This window comes from Arachis duranensis, chromosome 8 (genome assembly GCF_000817695.3).
Source record: "Arachis duranensis cultivar V14167 chromosome 8, aradu.V14167.gnm2.J7QH, whole genome shotgun sequence".
Lineage (NCBI taxonomy): Eukaryota > Viridiplantae > Streptophyta > Magnoliopsida > Fabales > Fabaceae > Arachis > Arachis duranensis.
The window spans coordinates 26,010,246-26,029,890 of record NC_029779.3 but is presented as its reverse complement, the minus strand read 5'-3'; the positions used below and the strand labels follow the sequence as shown (position 1 = coordinate 26,029,890).

General features: G+C 37.0%; 2 protein-coding genes across 2 annotated transcripts; one reads left to right on the top strand and one right to left on the bottom strand.

Moving 5' to 3' along the window:
• Positions 1-3,299: 3,299 nt before the first annotated feature.
• LOC110274816 (zinc finger BED domain-containing protein RICESLEEPER 2-like) lies at positions 3,300-4,049 on the top strand. Its single transcript, XM_021130128.1, has 2 exons — positions 3,300-3,438; positions 3,529-4,049. Exons 1-2 carry the CDS (start codon positions 3,300-3,302, stop codon positions 4,047-4,049), a joined length of 660 nt encoding a protein of 219 aa, XP_020985787.1.
• A 12,791-nt stretch (positions 4,050-16,840) lies between these two features.
• Positions 16,841-18,487, bottom strand: LOC107461593 (3-ketoacyl-CoA synthase 12-like). The gene has a single exon (XM_016080112.3). The coding sequence runs from the start codon at positions 18,337-18,339 to the stop codon at positions 16,882-16,884; it is 1,458 nt and encodes a 485-aa protein (XP_015935598.1). The 5' UTR covers positions 18,340-18,487; the 3' UTR covers positions 16,841-16,881.
• Positions 18,488-19,645: the final 1,158 nt, after the last annotated feature.

Here is a 19,645-nt window from a genome sequence, read left to right as displayed (position 1 = left end):
AGTAGAGCAACTTTTTGACTCATTCGAAAATGTTTCTCTCTCGATTGCCTTCCTCTTGTGATTAACATCAGTTGGCAACCTGAAAACAAAAATCAAATATTAGATTAGAGTTTACAAAGCATGTAGGTACATGAACATAAAGAATAATGGACTTTATATACAGCAAAAATCATAAAATAGCATGATTCTTATGCAGCTTAGTTGTGAATTTGGAGGTCGAATATAGGTCATACCCTAAGTGCAATGCGGTGTCCGAATTTTCTCTTTTGTTTTCCATCTAGATAAGCAGTTAACATAAAGTAAAACACTCCACTTGCACTGACTATAAACATCTAAATCGTATGGAAATAACCATCCGTTAACAATGTTTCAATGAACGTTGCTCACCTTATTAGATTGTTCACTCTCGGCGACGAAATGGTTGGGAGCGTTTTCATGTGGCTTCAATGAATTGTGATCACCGACGAAAAATGAAATATGACACGGCAGTTAAACGACAGGGCACTCCATTTAAGAACGTCCACACGGCGATAGACGTATCAAAGGACAAACACTTATCATCCCTTTCTCTTGTGCCGTCGACGTTCGAAGGAAGGCACACGCCGACTGCGACGGAATTGTTCCAGGTCTGAGTTGATGCGGTGCCACGAAAAAGACCCACCAGATCGGTAGGCGCTGCTGGGCGTTCGCCGGTGTGGACAATGACGTCAGACGGAACATTTCCTAATGAAAAAAGACGAGAAAAGGAGAGAATGAGGTACCGCCGCTGAGAGAGAGAGGGTCTTCATTATTGAATGGTAACACTATTCAAAAAAAGAATATTAATTTTTGTTTTCCTATAATTAACGCAATTCTAATTTATTTTAAAATTTAAATTAATAAATATTTAAAATTAATAAATTATCTATATTTTAATTTTAATTTCAGTTTAATCCTATTATACATATTATATATTAATAATATTGCCTCCTCATATTTTCTCTTTTAATATACATGTATCATTTGGCGTATATTATTACTCATAGAAAGTTAGCGGAAACGGTCAAAGAAAGTTGAAATGGTCAAGATTCAAGAAAGGCGTACTCTATAATAAACAACTAAAAACAAGAAAGTTGAGTGGTGGTAAGGCGACTAGCGGTGGCAAAACGGGTCGAACCGCCGAAACCGCCAAAAAAGGCGGGTCGGGCCGAGAATTTGAACCCGCCAAAATTTAAAAAATCGCCTAAACCTTACCGCCAAACCCGCGGGCCAGGGCGGGGTGGGGCAAGCTGGCCCGGCGGGCTGGTATCTTATTTTTTTAAAGGACATTTTTGTAATTTTACCTATCATATAAATAAAAATTTTTTACTCTTCCTTGTTCATCCTTCCCAGTTCCCACAATCAACACAGCCGGCCCTAATTTCCCATTTTCCCTTTCCACTTTCCCAGCTTTCCTGAGACCCTGACCTTGACTCCTTGAGAGAATGAGAGTTGAGAGTGAGACCCTGACCCTGAGTGGCTGAGTCGGTGAATACCTGTCCCTGAGACCCTGAGCATCGCCTCGTCCTCAAGGCCTCGACTTTCTTCAGCCCGTCGGTCTCCCAGTCGCCAGTTGCTGCCTCACCGAATCGCACTTCCTTCATCGCCGTGGTCTCCCACTCGCCGGTCCCTGTCTCGTGCGATTCTCGCCCGTCCTCACCTCTTCTCTCCTCCTTTGCCTCTCGGGTCTCGACGGTTCTGTGTCCGACCTCCGGCGGATTCTCGGCACCCTCCTCTCTTCTCCTCTACTTCTTGACGGCTGTGTTTCAAACTCAGTAAGTGAAGTTATTTATTTTCTTTTTTTTTAAATAAGGAACTGTGATTACAGTTTAGTGAGTTACTGAGTTTACCTATTCATTATTTTTTGTTATGGATATATCATATAATCATGAATTATATTCATGTGTTTGTGGTTGACTGGTTCTAGACAGTTTATTTCATGCTTATCAAATTTTTTGTGAATTTGTTTAGGAAACTTGTTTTTGTGGTTGACTGGTTCTGGTCTTCTGGACAGCTTGTTTCATGCTTATCAAATTTTTTGTGAATTTGTTTAGGAAACCTGTTTCACTGGACACTAGATTTTGTGAATTTGTTTAGGAAACTTTTTTTTGTGGTTGACTGGTTCTGGACAGATTCTTTCATGCTTATCAAATTTTTTGTGAATTTGTTTAGGAAACTTGTTTCACTGGACACTGAATTTTGTGAATTTGTTTAGGAAACTTGTTTTTGTGGTTGATTGGTTCTGGACAGATTCTTTCATACTTTTGTGGACAACTTCTTTCTCCTATTTTTAAAATGCTAATTAACTTCTAATTTATGAATGAATTCAAACATCGAAACTAGTTTGGTGGCTTGGTAGCTTGATTGAATATGCTATTGACTGTTTATTCTTAATTTCTTATTTATGTTGATATGCATTCTTTGATATGCATTCTGTATTTCTGTTTTAATTCGTTGCTTTAATGATTTTTGCCTTAAAGGGATGCTTGGTGTATTTGTTTTGAATTTTTGATTCAACATTATTGAAAATTATTGATGGTTTAGTTCCTCTGCTTAGCTTCTTTCATACTTGTTCTGATGTATTTGTGTTATTTAGGTTGAATTGTTGATTTTGCTATGGATTACCCTTTCTCTATGGAAGTTGATAGTGGAAAGTAACACAAAATCTTGAAAATATGGAAACATCTGAAACGGCAGAAGATATTAAAAAGAAAAAGACGAAGGCAACAACATCTGATGTGTGGAGATATTTCACAAAGCTTGGACCTGGTGATGATGGTATAGATCGTGCTCAATGTGATGGATGCAAACAGAAGTTCAAGGCTGGTGGTAAACAATATGGGACATCGTCACTTAAGCGTCATTTAGACAGGTGCGTGAAAATAGACTTTGAGGATATTGGTCAAACTTTGATAGAAATGCAAAATAAAATGGGGGCTCTCAAGATAGATAATCATGTATCACGTGAGATGTTTGCTGCCTTTGTGATTGATTGTGATGTTCCCTTCTCTATTGTTGATAATAAAAAATTTCGGAATTAGATAAAATACATCAGTCCAACTCTAGGCCTGATTACTAGAAATACTCTTAAAGAGGATGTGCTGAAAATTTACACAAGGAAAAAAGAAAAGCTTAAAAGTACTTTAGTAGCCATTCCCAATAGAATTTGTTTGACTTCTGATTTGTGGACATCGATCACTACAGAGGGTTATTTATGCTTAACTGCTCACTTTGTTGATTTAAATTAGAAATTGTAAAGTAAAATATTGAGTTTTTGTCATATGCCTCCTCCTCACACGGGATTTGAATTGTCTTCCAAGATTTTTAAACTTTTAAATGAGTGGGGAATTGAAAAGAAGATTATGACTCTTACACTGGATAATGTATCTGCTAATGATACATGTCAAGATCATTTGAAAAGTACATTAAATATGCATGATTAGTTGTTGTGTGATGGGGAGTTCTTTCATATTCGTTCTTCTGCTCATATCTTGAATCTTATTGTACAAGATGGATTAAAATTTGCTCATGATGTATTGGATAAGATTAGGAAAAGTGTGAAATATGTAAGGGGATCTGAAAGTAGAATGATAAGGTTTAAAGAATGTGTTTCTGCGATTCCTGATTTGAATTTTACAAGTGGGTTGCATCTAGATGTTACTACTCGATGGAATTCTACGTACATTATGCTCGAAAGTGCTATCAAGTGTCGGAAGGCCTTTGAGTATTTGAAGGCAACTGATCATGCTTATAAGTATTGTCTTTCGGTTGATGAATGCGGGAGAGCTGAAAGGATATGTGAATTTTTATACCCTTTTTATGAAACTACTAATTTGATTTCTGGTACATCTTACCCAACTTCGAATTTGTATTTTCTACAAGTCTATCATATTCAATGTGTTTTGATGGAAAGTTTGAGAAGTGAAGATGAGCTTCTAAGGAGCATGGGAGAAAAGATGATGAACAAATTTAAGAAGTATTGGGAAAAGTATAGTGTCATTCTTGCATTTGGTGCTATTCTTGATCCTTAAGATTTCTACTTTAGAGCTTATGTATGAAAAGATTGATACTGAGACTGCAAAAGGAAAGGTGGAACAGGTGAAAAAGAAATTATACAAGCTTTTTGAAAAATATGACAAGAATTTTCCTCCAACTGTTGAAGCACAAGGACCTAGTATTCAGTCTTCATCCATGACCCATACTCCTGAAAGTGCAAGCAAGAAGCGACTTGCGATTGTTGGCGTAAGTACTGTTTAACATATTTTAATTCTCTTATATTATTGATTGTCATTATTCTATCTTAACAAGATGTGATTATTTCTATTTTGCTAGAAATTGATGAAACGTAACCATCAAGCTGAGGTCTCTAGTGGAAAGAATCCACTTGATACATACTTGGAGGAGCCACTTTTGTCAAAGGATTGCTTTGAAGATTTAGATGTTTGAAATGGTGGAAATTATATGAGGGTCGTTATCCGAAGCTATCAATCATGGCACGTGATTTATTGAGTATTCCAATTACTACGGTTGCATCGGAATCTGCCTTTAGTATTGGAGCTCATGTCATTAACAAATATAGAAGTCGAATATTGCCAGAAAATGTTGAAGCTGTGATTTGTACTCGCAATTGGAATAAAGGCTTTGTTGATGGTAATTAGATTGTCAGTTACTAATTTAATATTTATATAATATTTAAGTATTTATATCTTGTTCTAAATTTGGATATTCTTCTAATTGTAGGTGAAGGTGAAGATGTGAATCCTCAAGGTGTTAGGCAGGTGGTGTTTCAACTTCCGAATCAGATTCAAATTTTATTGATTTAGAAGTTGATAATTGATTTATGTGGATTGATTTAAGGATTGTTTTGGGTGTCTTGTTAATTTATGAATTATGTTGTGTGTTTTGTTTAATTATAGTAGAATTTATGTGTGGATTATGTATTTGTTTTATTATTGTTATGCACTTAGCCACTTATGTTTGAGACTTTGATATTTATTATTTGTTATGTTATTTTTAATGAAAAGAGTTATAATAGTTAATTATAAATTTTTTATGAATTAATAATTAATTTAAGATATTACTTTATATGTTAAAAAATTAATTCAATAAAATAATTTTATTATAAAATAAAATAATTGTTAGTAGTTAGTTAGTACGATAAATTGAAAAATATGGTTAAATTTTTATATATAGTTAAAAAATATTTCAAAAAAAAAAAGAGGCGGGCTGGCGGCCCTTTGGCAGGACGGAGTAACAAGTTGAGCCTATATTAATTTGCCCCGCCCTATATTTGGATGGACTTTGACGGGGCGAGACGGGACGGGCCAGCCCGCTTTGCCACTCTAAAGACGACACATGGAGTGTGTGGTGTGCAAAGATCCAATCAAACAACGCCGAATATATAGCATTGTTTTCATTTCATGTGGTCAATGCTAAACTTTTCTGTCGGAGAGCTGTCAAAGAATGTCTGAACAACGCTCTGCTAGGGTTTCTACGCAAGAAGACGATCTAGTACAAAGAAGTACTAAAAAAGTTAAAACGCGAGGAGAGGTGAACCTTAATCATCCTCCGGATTGCATGGACGTTGTTCCAGTTGAGGAGAGAAACATACCGCTCCATAAATGTTCATATAAGGAATCACTACTGACCGGGCCTGGATTGGAAGGCGATCACGAGTCCTCGTCCATCATGGACGATGAGGAACCTAACCCGGAGGACAAGTGGTATAAAGAGGATAATGATGGGGTGAATGGTGAAGAACCTTTTAATCCATGTCCTACGATTCCAGTCTCAAAGGAGGAATTTGAGGAGTGGTGTAAGCCATGGAAGAATGCTCTGATGGTCAAAGTTCTGGGGAAGCGTGTGACTTTCGCCTTTATGGAGCAACGTCTTCGTAGAGACTGGGAAGGTAAAGGTAAAATTCATGTTATTGATATGAATCGTGATTATTTTCTGGTTCATTTTTCAGATGAGGAAGACTACACCCACGCGCTTATGGAAGGGCCCTGGATGGTCGCTGGGCACTATCTTATTGTTCAGAGATGGAGACCGTTTTTCTTATCAGAAACTACAGAAGCAACAAAAATTGCTGCGTGGATCCGCATTCCGAATCTCCCCATAGAACTTTATAACCACCGATTCCTTTGGAGGGTAGGCTCAGCCATTGGCAATATGCTCAAAATCGATCGAACTACGTCTATCCATTCAAGGGGAAAATTTGCCCGTATATGCGTGGAGATCGATCTGGCTAAACAACTAGTTCCACGCATCTCGGTACTTGGTTGTGAGCTACATCTTGAGTATGAAGGTTTGTATCAAATTTGCTTTTCCTGTGGCAGATATGGACACAGATCAGATCAGTGCTCCGAAAACACCTCAACAAATGAACCTCCCATGGATGGTGACGTCGCCGGAAGCAATCCCCCGGTGGACAGAACAGCTGGCCATGGTGATGCCCAAAATAGAAAGCCGGGATCCTCGCAGAATCAGCATAATAATGATATGCATGGAAACGGGCATAATACCCCTGACTTTGGGCCTTGGATGATGGTAAAAAGATTCAATAATAAAAAGAAGATCCCAACGGGACAGCAACAATATCATGGCAATCAAAGGCAGATCATTACAATTAATGATGAGAGGGACGGGTTGTCAAGGAGGAAAGATCCTATTGGGTCTCGTTTCACGGCCTTAAATGAGGATAATTCGGAGGAAACACGGGGAAGCCAGGAAAATGACGAGTATGTCCAAAAGGATATAGAAGATGTTGGGCTGAAGCAAACACAAGCCCAATATGGCTTGGGCAAGACCCCAGCAGTCCAAAAAAGAATCCTGAAACATGGGGCTGGAAAGAACCCCCAAAATAAAAAAAAAGTCAACCCTCCCCCAAAGGGATTACCCGACCCAGATGGAAAACCAACCCACCCAAGAAATAAGGAGAAAAACCCGGTTCCTGTTTCCCCCAACCCTAAAGGTCTGGAATCACAACCGAAGGTCTACAAAGGGAAAGACACTGATCTTGAACGCGAAGGCATGGAACTTGTGGTTAGGGATTATATGAGGAGGATGGAACGAGAGAAATGGGAAGCTTTCAACTCTTCAAAAAATGCCCAAATGAGTCTGGATCAACATGCCATTCGAGAAAATATGCTATTTAATTCGGAGTTAACTCAATTTCCAACCGGTGACCGTTCAGGGGGTGGTGAGCCTCTAAGAAACCATGTGAAGCAAGCTGATGTCCTTATGATAGAGGCTACTAGCAGGGACAGCAAGGAGGAGGCGTCCTCCAAGGGCCGTATAGGGCCGGAACAGGGGACCTCTGTTCGCAAGTAGGCTGGCCGTCGGTGGCTATTTTCCCCAGGTTTCTTGATAATGAATATTATATGCTGGAATTGTAGAGGTGCTGGCAGTAAAGCCTTCCCTTCAATTATTCGGGACCTGCGTCACGAGTATGAGGTAAATCTCCTCTTCCTGTTAGAAACTCATGTCAGTGGAAATCGTGGTAAACAGATTCGTGATAAGATGGGTTTTGACAAATCCTTTGTGGTAGATGCTATGGGTCACTCTGGGGGTATATGGTGCCTCTGGGACTCCTCTATTTGGAATGTGGATGTGGTGGAGCAGGATAGACAATTTGTCCATCTACAAGTCTCTGGGAGGAACTCAAGCCCCTGGCTTCTCACTGTAGTGTATGGTAGCCCCCAAAGGGTGACCAGAAGAGCCCTGTGGAGTTCTATTGAATCGTATGCAAGGAATGTGAATCTCCCCTGGTGCCTGTTGGGGGATTTCAATGCTATGCTGCATAATCATGAAAAACGTGGGGGGAGTTCAGTTAATAACCAAAGTGCCTGTAAGGAGTTCCAGAATTGTGTCTCGACCTGTGGCCTGGTGGACTTGGGGTACTCAGGTTGGCCCTTCACATGGAAAAGAGGGGACCTGGCGGAGAGACTAGACAGGGGCCTGAGCAACCTGGAATGGCAAATTGCTTTCCCTGAAGCGTATGTTAAACACCTTCCTATGCTCAAATCAGACCACTCTCCTATATGTTTGCAACTCTCTAAGGCTGTCTCACAGAACAGAGGGAGAAGGCCCTTCCGTTTTCTTGCAGCCTGGATCACCCATCCGGAATTTGGAAACTTGGTTGATAACGCTTGGAATGTCAGAAACTCTTGGGATAAGGGAATAGCAGATTTCAAAAACAAAATAAAGGAGTGGAATAATTCAGTCTTTGGTAATATTTTTAAACGGAAAAACAGAATCCTCCGAAGGCTCCAGGGGATTACTAATAGGTTAGGATTCTCCCAAAACTACTACTTGGAAAAGCTGCAGAAAGAGTTGTGGATGGAATATGAGAATATTCTCCTTCAAGAGGAGATGTTATGGTTTCAAAAAGCTAGAACTAACTGGATCAATTTTGGGGACCGCAATACCAAATTCTTCCATGGGTCTACTATGATTAGAAGACGGAGAAACAAGATCACCGAGATGCAAAATGATGACGGGGACTGGGTAGCAGATAAGTCTGCTCTGGAGGAGATGGCCACCACTTTCTTTAAAAATCTCTACACTGACAGCGGAGGCTATACCCCTTTCATTCTAAATAATAGTTTTCCAACTATGAATAGCTCCGATTATAACATCCTGGCCTATAATGTGACAAATGAGGAAGTTAGAGATGCTTTGTTTGGTATGGGTAGTTGGAAGGCTCCTGGCAGGGATGGACTCCAAGCTATTTTCTACCAAAATCAGTGGAACAAAGTTGGTACGGATGTTTGTGATTTGACCAAGAAAGTGTTTGATGACCCGAGCAAGATCAAGGAGATTAATGAGACACTAATCACTCTCATCCCTAAGGTGGAACCGGTTACGCATTTAAAGCAGCTGAGGCCCATAAGTCTCTGTAATGTGTCTTACAAGGTGGTCACCAAAATCATCGCAAACAGGTTAAGGAAAGTGATGGACAAATTAGTTATGCCTAACCAGTGCAGTTTTGTCCCTGGAAGGCAAAGTTCCGACAACATCATCATCACCCAAGAGGTTATCCACTCTATGAGGCAGAAGAAAGGGAAGAAAGGATGGATGGCTATCAAGATTGATTTGGAAAAGGCATATGACAGATTGAAGTGGTGCTTTATCAAGGAGACCCTTGAAGACATTGGCTTTCCCCAAAACCTTGTAAACCTTACTCTCTCGTGCATCTCGACTGCCAAGATGAGGGTTCTGTGGAATGGGGAGGAACTGGAAGAATTTACACCATCCAGAGGTATTAGACAGGGGGACCCCATCTCCCCATACATTTTTGTGCTTTGTATTGAACGGCTCTCGCAACTTATTAATGCTGCAGTAGATCTTGGGGTTTGGAAACCAATTCGTCTCAAAAAGGATGGTCCCCCTATTTCGCACCTGTGTTTCGCAGACGATCTTATTTTATTTGCAGAGGCTAATACAGATCAAGCTAATATCATTAATAAGTGTCTCGAGGCCTTCTGTACTAGTTCGGGTCAAAGCATCAATAGAGAGAAAACTAGGGTCTTCTTCTCAAAAAATGTAGGCCACACAGTACGCACAGAGCTGAGTAATGCTTTGCAGTTTGCCAGAACGGATGATCTGGGCAAATACCTGGGAGTTCCTATTTTGCATTCGAAGGTTACCAAACATACTTTTGATGGCATCATTAACAAGCTCCAAGCCAGACTAAATAATTGGAAAGCTTCCTCTCTGTCTCTTGCTGGAAGAGTAACCCTGGTGAAATCTGTCCTTTCATCTATGCCTTTATATAATATGCAATCTGCTATTTTACCTTCTGCTACCTGTAATACTATTGACCGTATTTGTAGGAATTTCCTCTGGGGAAATACAGAACAAGTGAAGAAAGTCCATCTCCTTAGCTGGAAGAAAGTCTGTGAACCCAAGAGTTGTGGAGGCCTGGGTATTAGACATGCAAGCCAAATGAATCAGGCCTTCATGATGAAGGCGGGATGGGGTCTAATTGAAAAAAAGGAGGCTCTGTGGGTGAGAGTTCTGAGATCAAAGTATAACAGCGGCACAGATATCATTCCCAAAGTGGAAAGGAGGAGGAACAGTTCAAATCTTTGGAAGGGAATCTGCTCTTCCTGGGACAATGTCAAAAAGAACTGCATTTGGAGAGTCGGGGATGGTGCCCACATTCGTTTCTGGGAGCATAATTGGATTCCGGGTGTAGGAAGCTTGAGTGAGACGACAGACCAGGTTAGTAATAATGTCAACTTGTCTGATATGCTAATAGACTTCCTTGATGTTTCAGGGCAGTGGGATATCAGAAAGCTCCAAGAGTCACTTCCGGAGGATATTGTCAAAAAGATCGTACCTATTTCCCCGCCATCTCCTTGGAAGGAAGCTGACTGCATAGCCTGGGGACCCTCTTCGGATGGTCATTTCAGCATCAAAACAGCTTATCAAAACCTCAGGAACACCCTAGTTTCACCCAACAGGAACTTCCGGTTAGTTTGGATGTGGCAGGGCCCTGAGCGTGTGAGAACGTTTCTTTGGCTGGTTACCCACAATGCAATCCTTATTAATGGGGAAAGAAGTCGCAGACATTTAACTACAGACAATGCGTGTCCACGATGTAGACAAGCTGAAGAATCAACCCTCCACCTCCTCAGAGATTGTTTTTATGCAAGAAGTGTGTGGCGGAAACTTCTCCCACCTAATGGCATCAACTTTTTCTTCAATAGCAGTCTCCATGATTGGTTAACTTTAAACCTTACTGCGAACAAGTTTTGGTCCTGCCTCTTTGGAGTAGCTATCTCGTCTATATGGTATTTCAGGAACAAACTGGTATTCAATGGGGAGATCGTCGATGCTACTAGTGCGAGCTACCAAATCCGAGCGAGAGCCGAGGAATTCTTGAAGGTGGCAAATAGCAACCTGAATCCTAGAAACAACCAAGATACTAGCGGGTATCTTGTCAGATGGTCGAGACCGAAGGGTGATTGTATCAAGTTGAATGTTGACGGGTCCTGGTATAACCATAGAAGCAACGCCGCTTGTGGGGGAGTATTTAGAGACTCTGCTGGGAGATACTTAAAGGGCTTCTCAGGTAATTTGGGTAACTGCTCGATTATGCACGCGGAGCTATGGGCGATCATCCATGGGCTGAATATTGCTACTAGAAATGGTTACCAGAATCTGGTGGTTGAATCTGATTCGGCGGCGGCTATTGATTTCATCAAGAATGGGAGTTTCCCAGGCCACCACTGTGCCTCTCTGATCCAGGATATCCGAGTTCTAGCAGCTCGCATCCAACAAGTCTCTTGGGTGCATGTCTTTCGCGAAGCTAATATGGTGGCTGACCAACTAGCCAAGAAGGGACAAGATCTCCCTCTTGGACTACATATTTTTGATAGCATCCCTTCTGATATAAGCTATACCTTGCTATGTGATTGTATAGGAACCCTTAGACTTAGGGGAACTTAATTAGTTTCTGCTTTGTTTTGTTTTTCTTTCCTTTGCTGGGGTGTTTAACCCCCCTTCTATCACCAAAAAAAAAAAACTTTTCTGTCGGAGTTTTGTAAATAATAAATGCTACTACAAATTAAAACATAGTAACCAGCACAACAGTGCGCACGTGAATTCATCATGCACGCACGTGAGTAACACCACATACACTGCATCAATAAGTCCCAATTTATTAGATGTTCTTGTTCGTAATTGGACAATGCTGCTGCCACGCCTAATCCCTAGTAATAATACTGTAATATGATGTACATGTGTAGGTGCGTGTGTGTCATATTATTAATTAATTGTAGGCGTACATTGTTAACAAGAAGATACTATAAATAATTCGCATATATATACATGCAAAAACAGTCTTGAGCATAATGGTCATCAGTTTCAAATAATACAATTTTTGTGAACATCATCATTAGTTGAATTGAAAGAATTGTAATCTTGAACAGGGGCGGAGCCTCATACATTTGAAGGGGCAATGGATCTCCAATTTAAATTTTTTTATGTATATAACTTTTTAATTTTTATATTAGTCCTATTTAATTTTATTTTTTTTCGTATTCTAGAATTATATATATATATATATATATATTAGTCCCTTTAGAAAAATTATTCTAATATTTTTTATTTTCTACGGTATCTTCTAATCCAGAAGGTCAAAGACTAATCTGCCACGATACTAAACTCTATTTAAGGGTTTATTATTGGCCAATGAGTTACTGCATGTACAAATTCGAATTTTTGATATTTATTTAAACAGACTAGTAAACTAACTGCTAGGAGTGTTCGCGGTGCGGTTTGGATCGGTTTTGAGCCAAAAACTCATCTGATCCGAACGTTAATTTACTTGTGGTGCAGTTTGAATTGGATGATGTTTTTAAAAATATCCGATCCGATCCGATCCAATTTTAAGAGGTTTGAATTGGATTGAATTTGCGGTTTTGTAAATTAAAAACATTAAATACATATAACAAGTCTCAATATCAAATTTTAATTAATTAACAATGACATAACAAGTCTCAACAATATCTTAAAAAGTCAACAATAACATAACAATAGAAATAAAATTATAGGTTAGTTAAAATAAATAAATAAATAACATTTTGGACATAAAATATTTATTAAATAATAATAATACATGAATAACATAAAAATGTATAATAAATTGAACATGTTATAAGTGTAATTGTAAATATAGTAATAAAATAATAATATTATAGTACATTGTGTGGTTTGAATTGGAATTGATTGGTTATGAAAAGTAGATCCGAAATCCGATCCGATCCAGCGGTTTCCAAAAAATAGAATCCAATCAAATCCAAATTAGTGCAATTTTAATCAATTTTCGGTTTAAATTGAATTAGATGAACGATTTAATTTAAATCGGTTTGGATTTAAACATCCATACTACCTGCTGCACGCTTGCACTGCACCAATCTAATTTTACTACCAAAGTGTCACTTGTTGACCAAGTAAACTAGCTATATCATATGCATTGGGCTCTTGTGTTTTGAAAGCACTTTCAAGTTTCAAGTCCATTGGGCTTTAAGTTAATTACCATCTATTCAATCCGCCGTGTAAGCTTCAAGATTTCACAGGTAGGGAAACCAAAAACTGCACATAGACCAAAGCACAAGAAAAATTTCTTATGGGCTTAATCTCACAAAGGCACAAACTACCAAAAACTAGAAGAAAATTGGTAATAGGGAAACAATAATTTTCACTGTTATGCCCAGAAAAATAATAAATTTTCAATTTTAATCTAAGCATACAAGAGAAATTAATACACTCGTAAATACACACTCAAAAGTCAAAAATGGTTAAAACCACTTTTGATTTTTTTTATTCTTAATGCATATGAAAAATTAAAGAAAATATTATATGTATTTTTTAATATATTTTTCTTTTTTTTATTTTAGAAATCATTGATAAAAAAATAAAATAATTAAAATTTTATTTTAATACGTAGACTAGATGTGTATGTTTAAAAAAAAAGGTTTTTTTAATATATTTATCTTTTTTTTTTAGTCTAATGAGTTGAATAGCTTCCACTTTTAGACATTGCATTATCACAAATTCATGCACACTACATAATTACACATACAGCACTTTTAAAAAATCAATTCCTATCTTAGTCTCAACCAAATTTTAAATTTAAATCTAGTTGCTGATCACGAGATAAATGGATTGTTACTGCACCAAAAACTCGACCAATTATTTGTCTTAATCTGAATACAGCCATATCCCACTGCACAGTCACTTTATTTTTCATTTATTGCTCGATGCGTTCTTCAAATGTATGTGTAATTAATTCATCCCACGCCCCTTGTCATAACATTGCCTTCGGATTTTGGCATCTGCAGATTCGCTGACCAAGATAGAAAATATAAAACTATATCTTTTTTTTAATTAAATGGCAAATATATAGTAGTATTATATATAATTTAAAAACATTTTGAATTTTACTACCTTGTTTTTTCACGTGCTCTACATCTTTTCAGGGGTAAAAATTAAATAACCCGTTCTCCACCTCCACTTTTTTTTTTTTTGGTATTTTGACCACACAGCTCTGCTCTGTCCCACTCAGATTTCAAAATTTGGAAGCTTGACTAGTAGCACCAACTCATATAGATCTCCCTGAACCATAATATGTCACTATATGCTGTTGCTTCCAATGTAGAAGCCTATATTCCTTTTACAATAATGGGCATTGCCTACAAATGGCATACCCAACTTTCTGGTGTTTTCTATTCTTTTTTTTTAATCAAGAAGTAAATTCCGTACAAAAATTTTAATTTTGAAAGGAACTACTACATTGATAACATAATAATACCAAGACCAAAAAAAAAAAGATATATAATAATACTGATAGCTAATTAGTTACTACACTGTGCTGTACATGAACGTAGTATTTATATATAAACCCTATATATATCTGCATGTTCCACCAAATCACAGCCAAGTTGGTCGTCGTGCAATTAATATGCACGAAAGAGATAGCTACCACATAGGACTTGGCCGTTAGAAAATATACGAATAAAGAAGAAAATAAAGTGTGTAAAAAAGTGCAATTAATAACGTAACGCATGATCGTTCATATTTTTTACTCACTTCAACAAGAAAAAAAATCATATTATTTTCACCCATCACGAAAGATTTGTATATTATTCAAGTTTTGATTTGTAAAGAAAAGAGAGGTGCGTCAAATATAAAAATGAACAGCTAGGTGTTTGTGGTACCAAAATATATATTAAGTTCAAGCAGTATAGGATGAAAAAACCTAGCATTTCAGCCAAAATTTTTGTTAGATATATAATTATTTATGTTGTATTCTTTTATTAATTAGTTTAATTTTTAAAATAAGTGATTTTATGATATGATATCAAAATTTTAAAAATAAAAAAATAATATAAAATAAATTAAAAAAATGTATTAAAAAAATCAAACAAAAAAGTTTTTGTTTAAAAAAATATTAAATATATATAATCATTCATATGTTATTTTTTTATCAATTTAAATTTTTATGATGAGTGATTTTATCACAATTTTTTTTTATTGAGTGGTTTAGTGTTTTCATGTGAAGTACAAAAATCAAAGAGATTAGTCCGACTACAGTTAAAATGTTAGTTGTTAGGAAAATTATTTTACAATGAGCAATCACTGAGTAAAGCCAGTTTCAAGGAAGGATGGATGGCAGTAAATTCTGGTTCTGAAATCTGAACTACTGTGTTAGAAATTTAATGTATGTCTGTTGAGGCCAGTTGTCCAGTGAGTAATGGGTCGTCCCGTCACCATGTTTTTCCATATATGAATGTTCCTCTACATATACATTTATTGACTTCATCATCATCCAATGAATTTGAAAGGCACTTCACGAAACCATTTGTATTATATATTTCAACCGTAACTCTTCATTAGTTCAGTTCCATACATTTAGTATTCTGCTATATCATATAATGTCTCCTTAAATTTCATTTTATACGACGAATTTATATACATGGTCCTTAGGCATTCCTTCATATCATGCATGACACTTGTGGCAAAAGTTAGAATATATTTGATAGGCAGAGACGATCAGAATATTTACGTGTTTATTTTTATTAGTTTAAATTTAAAAAATATATATATATAACATAGTATCAAATTTAAATAAACATGAAAAAAATTCTTATTTAAAAAATACATTAAAAATATAACTATTTATATACTTCTTTTTAAAAAACGTAATTTTACAACAATATTCATTATTGTAACAAACAATAATAATAATGACTACCGACAAGTGGGCATATATATGGCCCATTTTTCGCAGGGAGAGTAGATTATGTGTGATTATTTAATTTCTGATAATACTACTTTTGGCATGCATAAGAAAGTGCTTCAAGCTAAGGTATTCCTTCCTATTTATTTGTAACTAAGTGAGAAAGATATGTGAAAACACTCATTAGCTTAGCTTGTACCTAGTTAACGAAAAAGCAATCCTAGCAAAAATTATTCTTTAATTTCAGGGAACAATACTCCCTTTAATTTGTCTCTGCTTGTTTAAAGGTTTTCAGGAGTTTATGATCTAAATAACATGCATCACTCTTAATTATATTACTGTGGACAAAATTCGGATAACTATATATGTATTACTGCTTTTACATTTCTAGGTATACGTACTTAAAAATTAATATAATTAGACACAAAAATGTGTCTATATATACATTAACTTTCAAATCTACATGAAAAAATACAAGCAACTATATATTGTAAAGAATAAATAAATATATATCGTATTATTGTTCAAAAGAAAAAGTTGAGTTAAGAAAACAAAATATGCACATCCATCGGGTCCAATAATCAAAACTAATTATAGTACTCTATTAATGAACATCGTACACGTAATAAATTTTGGAAAGTACAAAAACTGTTTTGTTAATATGTTTTGACTAAAATGGAAAATGATTATTGCTGCAACGAACCTAGCAATTTAAACAAACGAGAAACGAAAACTAGGAAAAGGAAACCAAAAACCCTTTTGATTGTGTGTGATATATTGTCTTGACTAATCCACAAATCGAAACTAACATTGCCCACCACAGCTTAAGGGATTCAACATACAACAATATAGTATAATATATAGTTTACAGAAAAATGTAGTAATCCAGAGAATGAAGAAGCTAAGCACTGTAATTAATTAACATTGTTACCTATCATCAAGAGATCTTAAACTTCAGAATGACAATGAAGGTGAAAACAAATTGTTTTCATGTGAAGTTGTTTAAGTTTTCAAATATCAAATTCACATTAAGATAACTAACTGCATGTAACTCTTCAGCGAAGATGATGATGAATAATAGTGGCGATTAATTAAGGAGAAATGATATGTGATTAGTTAGTAGCAGGTTGACTAAGAAGGTTGAAGTTGGTTGGATCCTGAACAGCATTGATCCAACCGTACTGCTCCATGAAGGGGTTGGCAAGGGAGTGTGGTGGATACTGATCAATGCATTCATCCCACACATTCCTATCCTCAACATCCTTCATTACTTGCCACAAACAGCTGTTACATTTAAATCCCGCACCAAAGCTTATCATCAATACCCTGTCCCCTCTCTTGAGCCTCCTCTTAGCTTCCATGTACGCTAAAACATACCACAAGCTGCTTGCTGACGTGTTCCCAAACCGGTGCAGCGTCATCCTCGCCGGCTCCAGATCATACTCACTCAGATCCAAACTCATCCCTATCCCATCAATAACCGCCTTCCCTCCCGTGTGCAAACAGAAATGATCTACTCCGGTCTTTAAATTCAAAGGCGATTTATTACCATATTTTGTGTTTGTTGCTAGAGCTGCTACTTTAGGTGCTGACGTGACAGATTTAAATTTTCTGAGGAGGGAAACGAGTAAGAATCTAAGCATCTCCCTAGCTGGTAAAATCTTGGGGGATAAGACTCTTAAATTGTCAACAAAGGCTCTTGTTGCTGCCTTAGGGAGATTCTTCCCTAGGTAGAACCCAAGCCTACCTTCATCGTCCTCCTTTTGGTTGCAACAACCGTATGCATCATCTTTGGCGCCATGGTGGGTTCTCACCAAGCACTTGAGCTTGAATATGGCTTTATGCTTCAACCAACTCTTGTTACTCAAAAGAATAGCGCATCCTCCGGTTCGAAACAAACAATTGGCGAGGACCATGGATCTGTCGTTCCCTGAGTACCAGTTAGGGCTCAAGGACTCTGAAGTAACCAACAAAGCACACTTGTTTCTCTGCGACTTGAGAATGTTCTGGACTACGTCAAGAGATACCAAGCTTGCACTGCACCCCATGCCGGTGAGGTTGAAAGCCTTCACGTCGTCCCTCATCTTGTAGTGGTTGATGATTCTTGAAGTCAGCGACGGGACTGACGGGAACATGGAGACGTTGACCACTAGTACGTCGATGTCGGAGGCGGAGACGCCGGTTTTGGCGAGGAGTTTGGCGATCGAGTCGTGAAAAAACTCGTCCATTTCCGAAACGGCGTCGTTTACGGTAGGGTTAGACTCGCGGCCTTGGAGGAAGTTCCTTGGAACGTAAGTTTCTTCGCCAATGCCGGAGCTGACAATGGCTTTGAGAAGGAACTTGAAGTCGTTGAGAGCCAAGGTTTTGTTCCTGGATATGATGCTGCCGCTGCATTGAGTTCCAAGCTTTCTATCATCGCCTGGCTTGTAGCATTGGTACCCTAAAATGTAGCATTCATGGTCCCTTTTGTGATTCACCACCTTCCACACAAGGAAGCACAAGTACAATAATGGCGTTACTACATAGAGTAGTATAGTAGTAGCAGTGAGGGAAGAGGAAAACAACTCCATTATAGAGATAGAGAGATGAGAAATGGATTTGAATTGAAGAGGGGGGAGGGGTGGTATAGTGATACTTTTATAGTAAGAATGAATGAATGAGGTCTCAACTGCCAACAAACTTATCTGAATTTCAATTGATTCCGTGTCATTCTTTAATGCAAAGAACTGGTCACACCTTGGGCATGCATGTGAAAGCCAACACTTTCCCCTTCGTTTTTTCAGTTTCTGACTCCATTATATACCATACCTCCATACCCAACATCTTCTACATACATTTTCTTCTTTTATGATATAATTTTTTCAAATATTTATTGCCAGCAAATTTACGCTGTCATGCACGAGTTCGTTGTTCGAATTTTTGCGGTGAAAAAAATATATGAAAGCCATTTATAATCTACAGTTAGTAGCTTACCAATCTATATATGTTTTATTCACATTTCACACTTAAGAAATGAAATAATATGACGAAGAAGGGATGGCCATTATGTGATATTATATATATAAAGAATATAGTCACATGCAGAGTGTATGTGATTAATAAATACTATTACATAGATATAATCATTCATCGGCTTTAATTTTAGAGTCTTTTTAAAATATTAGTTAAAAAATATTAATTAAAAATTATTAAATAATTTAACCTATTTAATTATATTATTATCTAATCGTTTTTGACTAATAATTTTACATATTGATAAATGCACCTAAATTTTTATCTTTTTTAGCTTTTAATTTCGCGTGAATATACCGTATGATTGTCGATCTACTTTTTATTATTGTCTGCAAAATGGCTCTTCACCCCTTATAGAATGACTTTCCACTTTCACGATTTATCCTGTCTACAACTGCGTATCATATCATACCATTGAAATTTACTATTCTATAAAATGCAAGTTTTGCCTCATATAGAAAAGAAAAAGCAACAGTGTTATTACGGAATAATATTTACTGGTACAGAAAAAATGATACGGGAATTGGAAGCGACAACTGTGTTTGGCCGTACGAGTAATAAACTTGGGTTAGGTTATGAAATTTAATTTTTCAACTAGCCTTGTTAAATTATTACAGACGCGCTTTCAGTCGTGCTTCTTTATATAGTTAAACTTGAAGAGCGTATAGGTATCTATATACATTATACGAATAAGTATTAGCTTAGCTATTTGCTATTATTTGAAACAATTGAAATTTAAGATCTTCAATTCCTAATAATTGGAAAATTTATACTACCAAGTGAAAAACAAGCTTCGTATAGACGGGGCACATCACTTTAGTTCATATAGCACATGCGCTCAGCATAGATGCCTTCACATGTTTC

Bases quoted from the DNA above. Each gene is read 5' to 3' on its own strand.
- LOC107461593 (XM_016080112.3), bottom strand. From the start codon at position 18,339: ATGGAGTTGTTTTCCTCTTCCCTCACTGCTACTACTATACTACTCTAT.
- LOC110274816 (XM_021130128.1), top strand. From the start codon at position 3,300: ATGCCTCCTCCTCACACGGGATTTGAATTGTCTTCCAAGATTTTTAAA. The intron at 3,439-3,528 runs GTACATTAAATA...TTATTGTACAAG, and splicing joins ATGTCAAGATCATTTGAAAA to ATGGATTAAAATTTGCTCAT.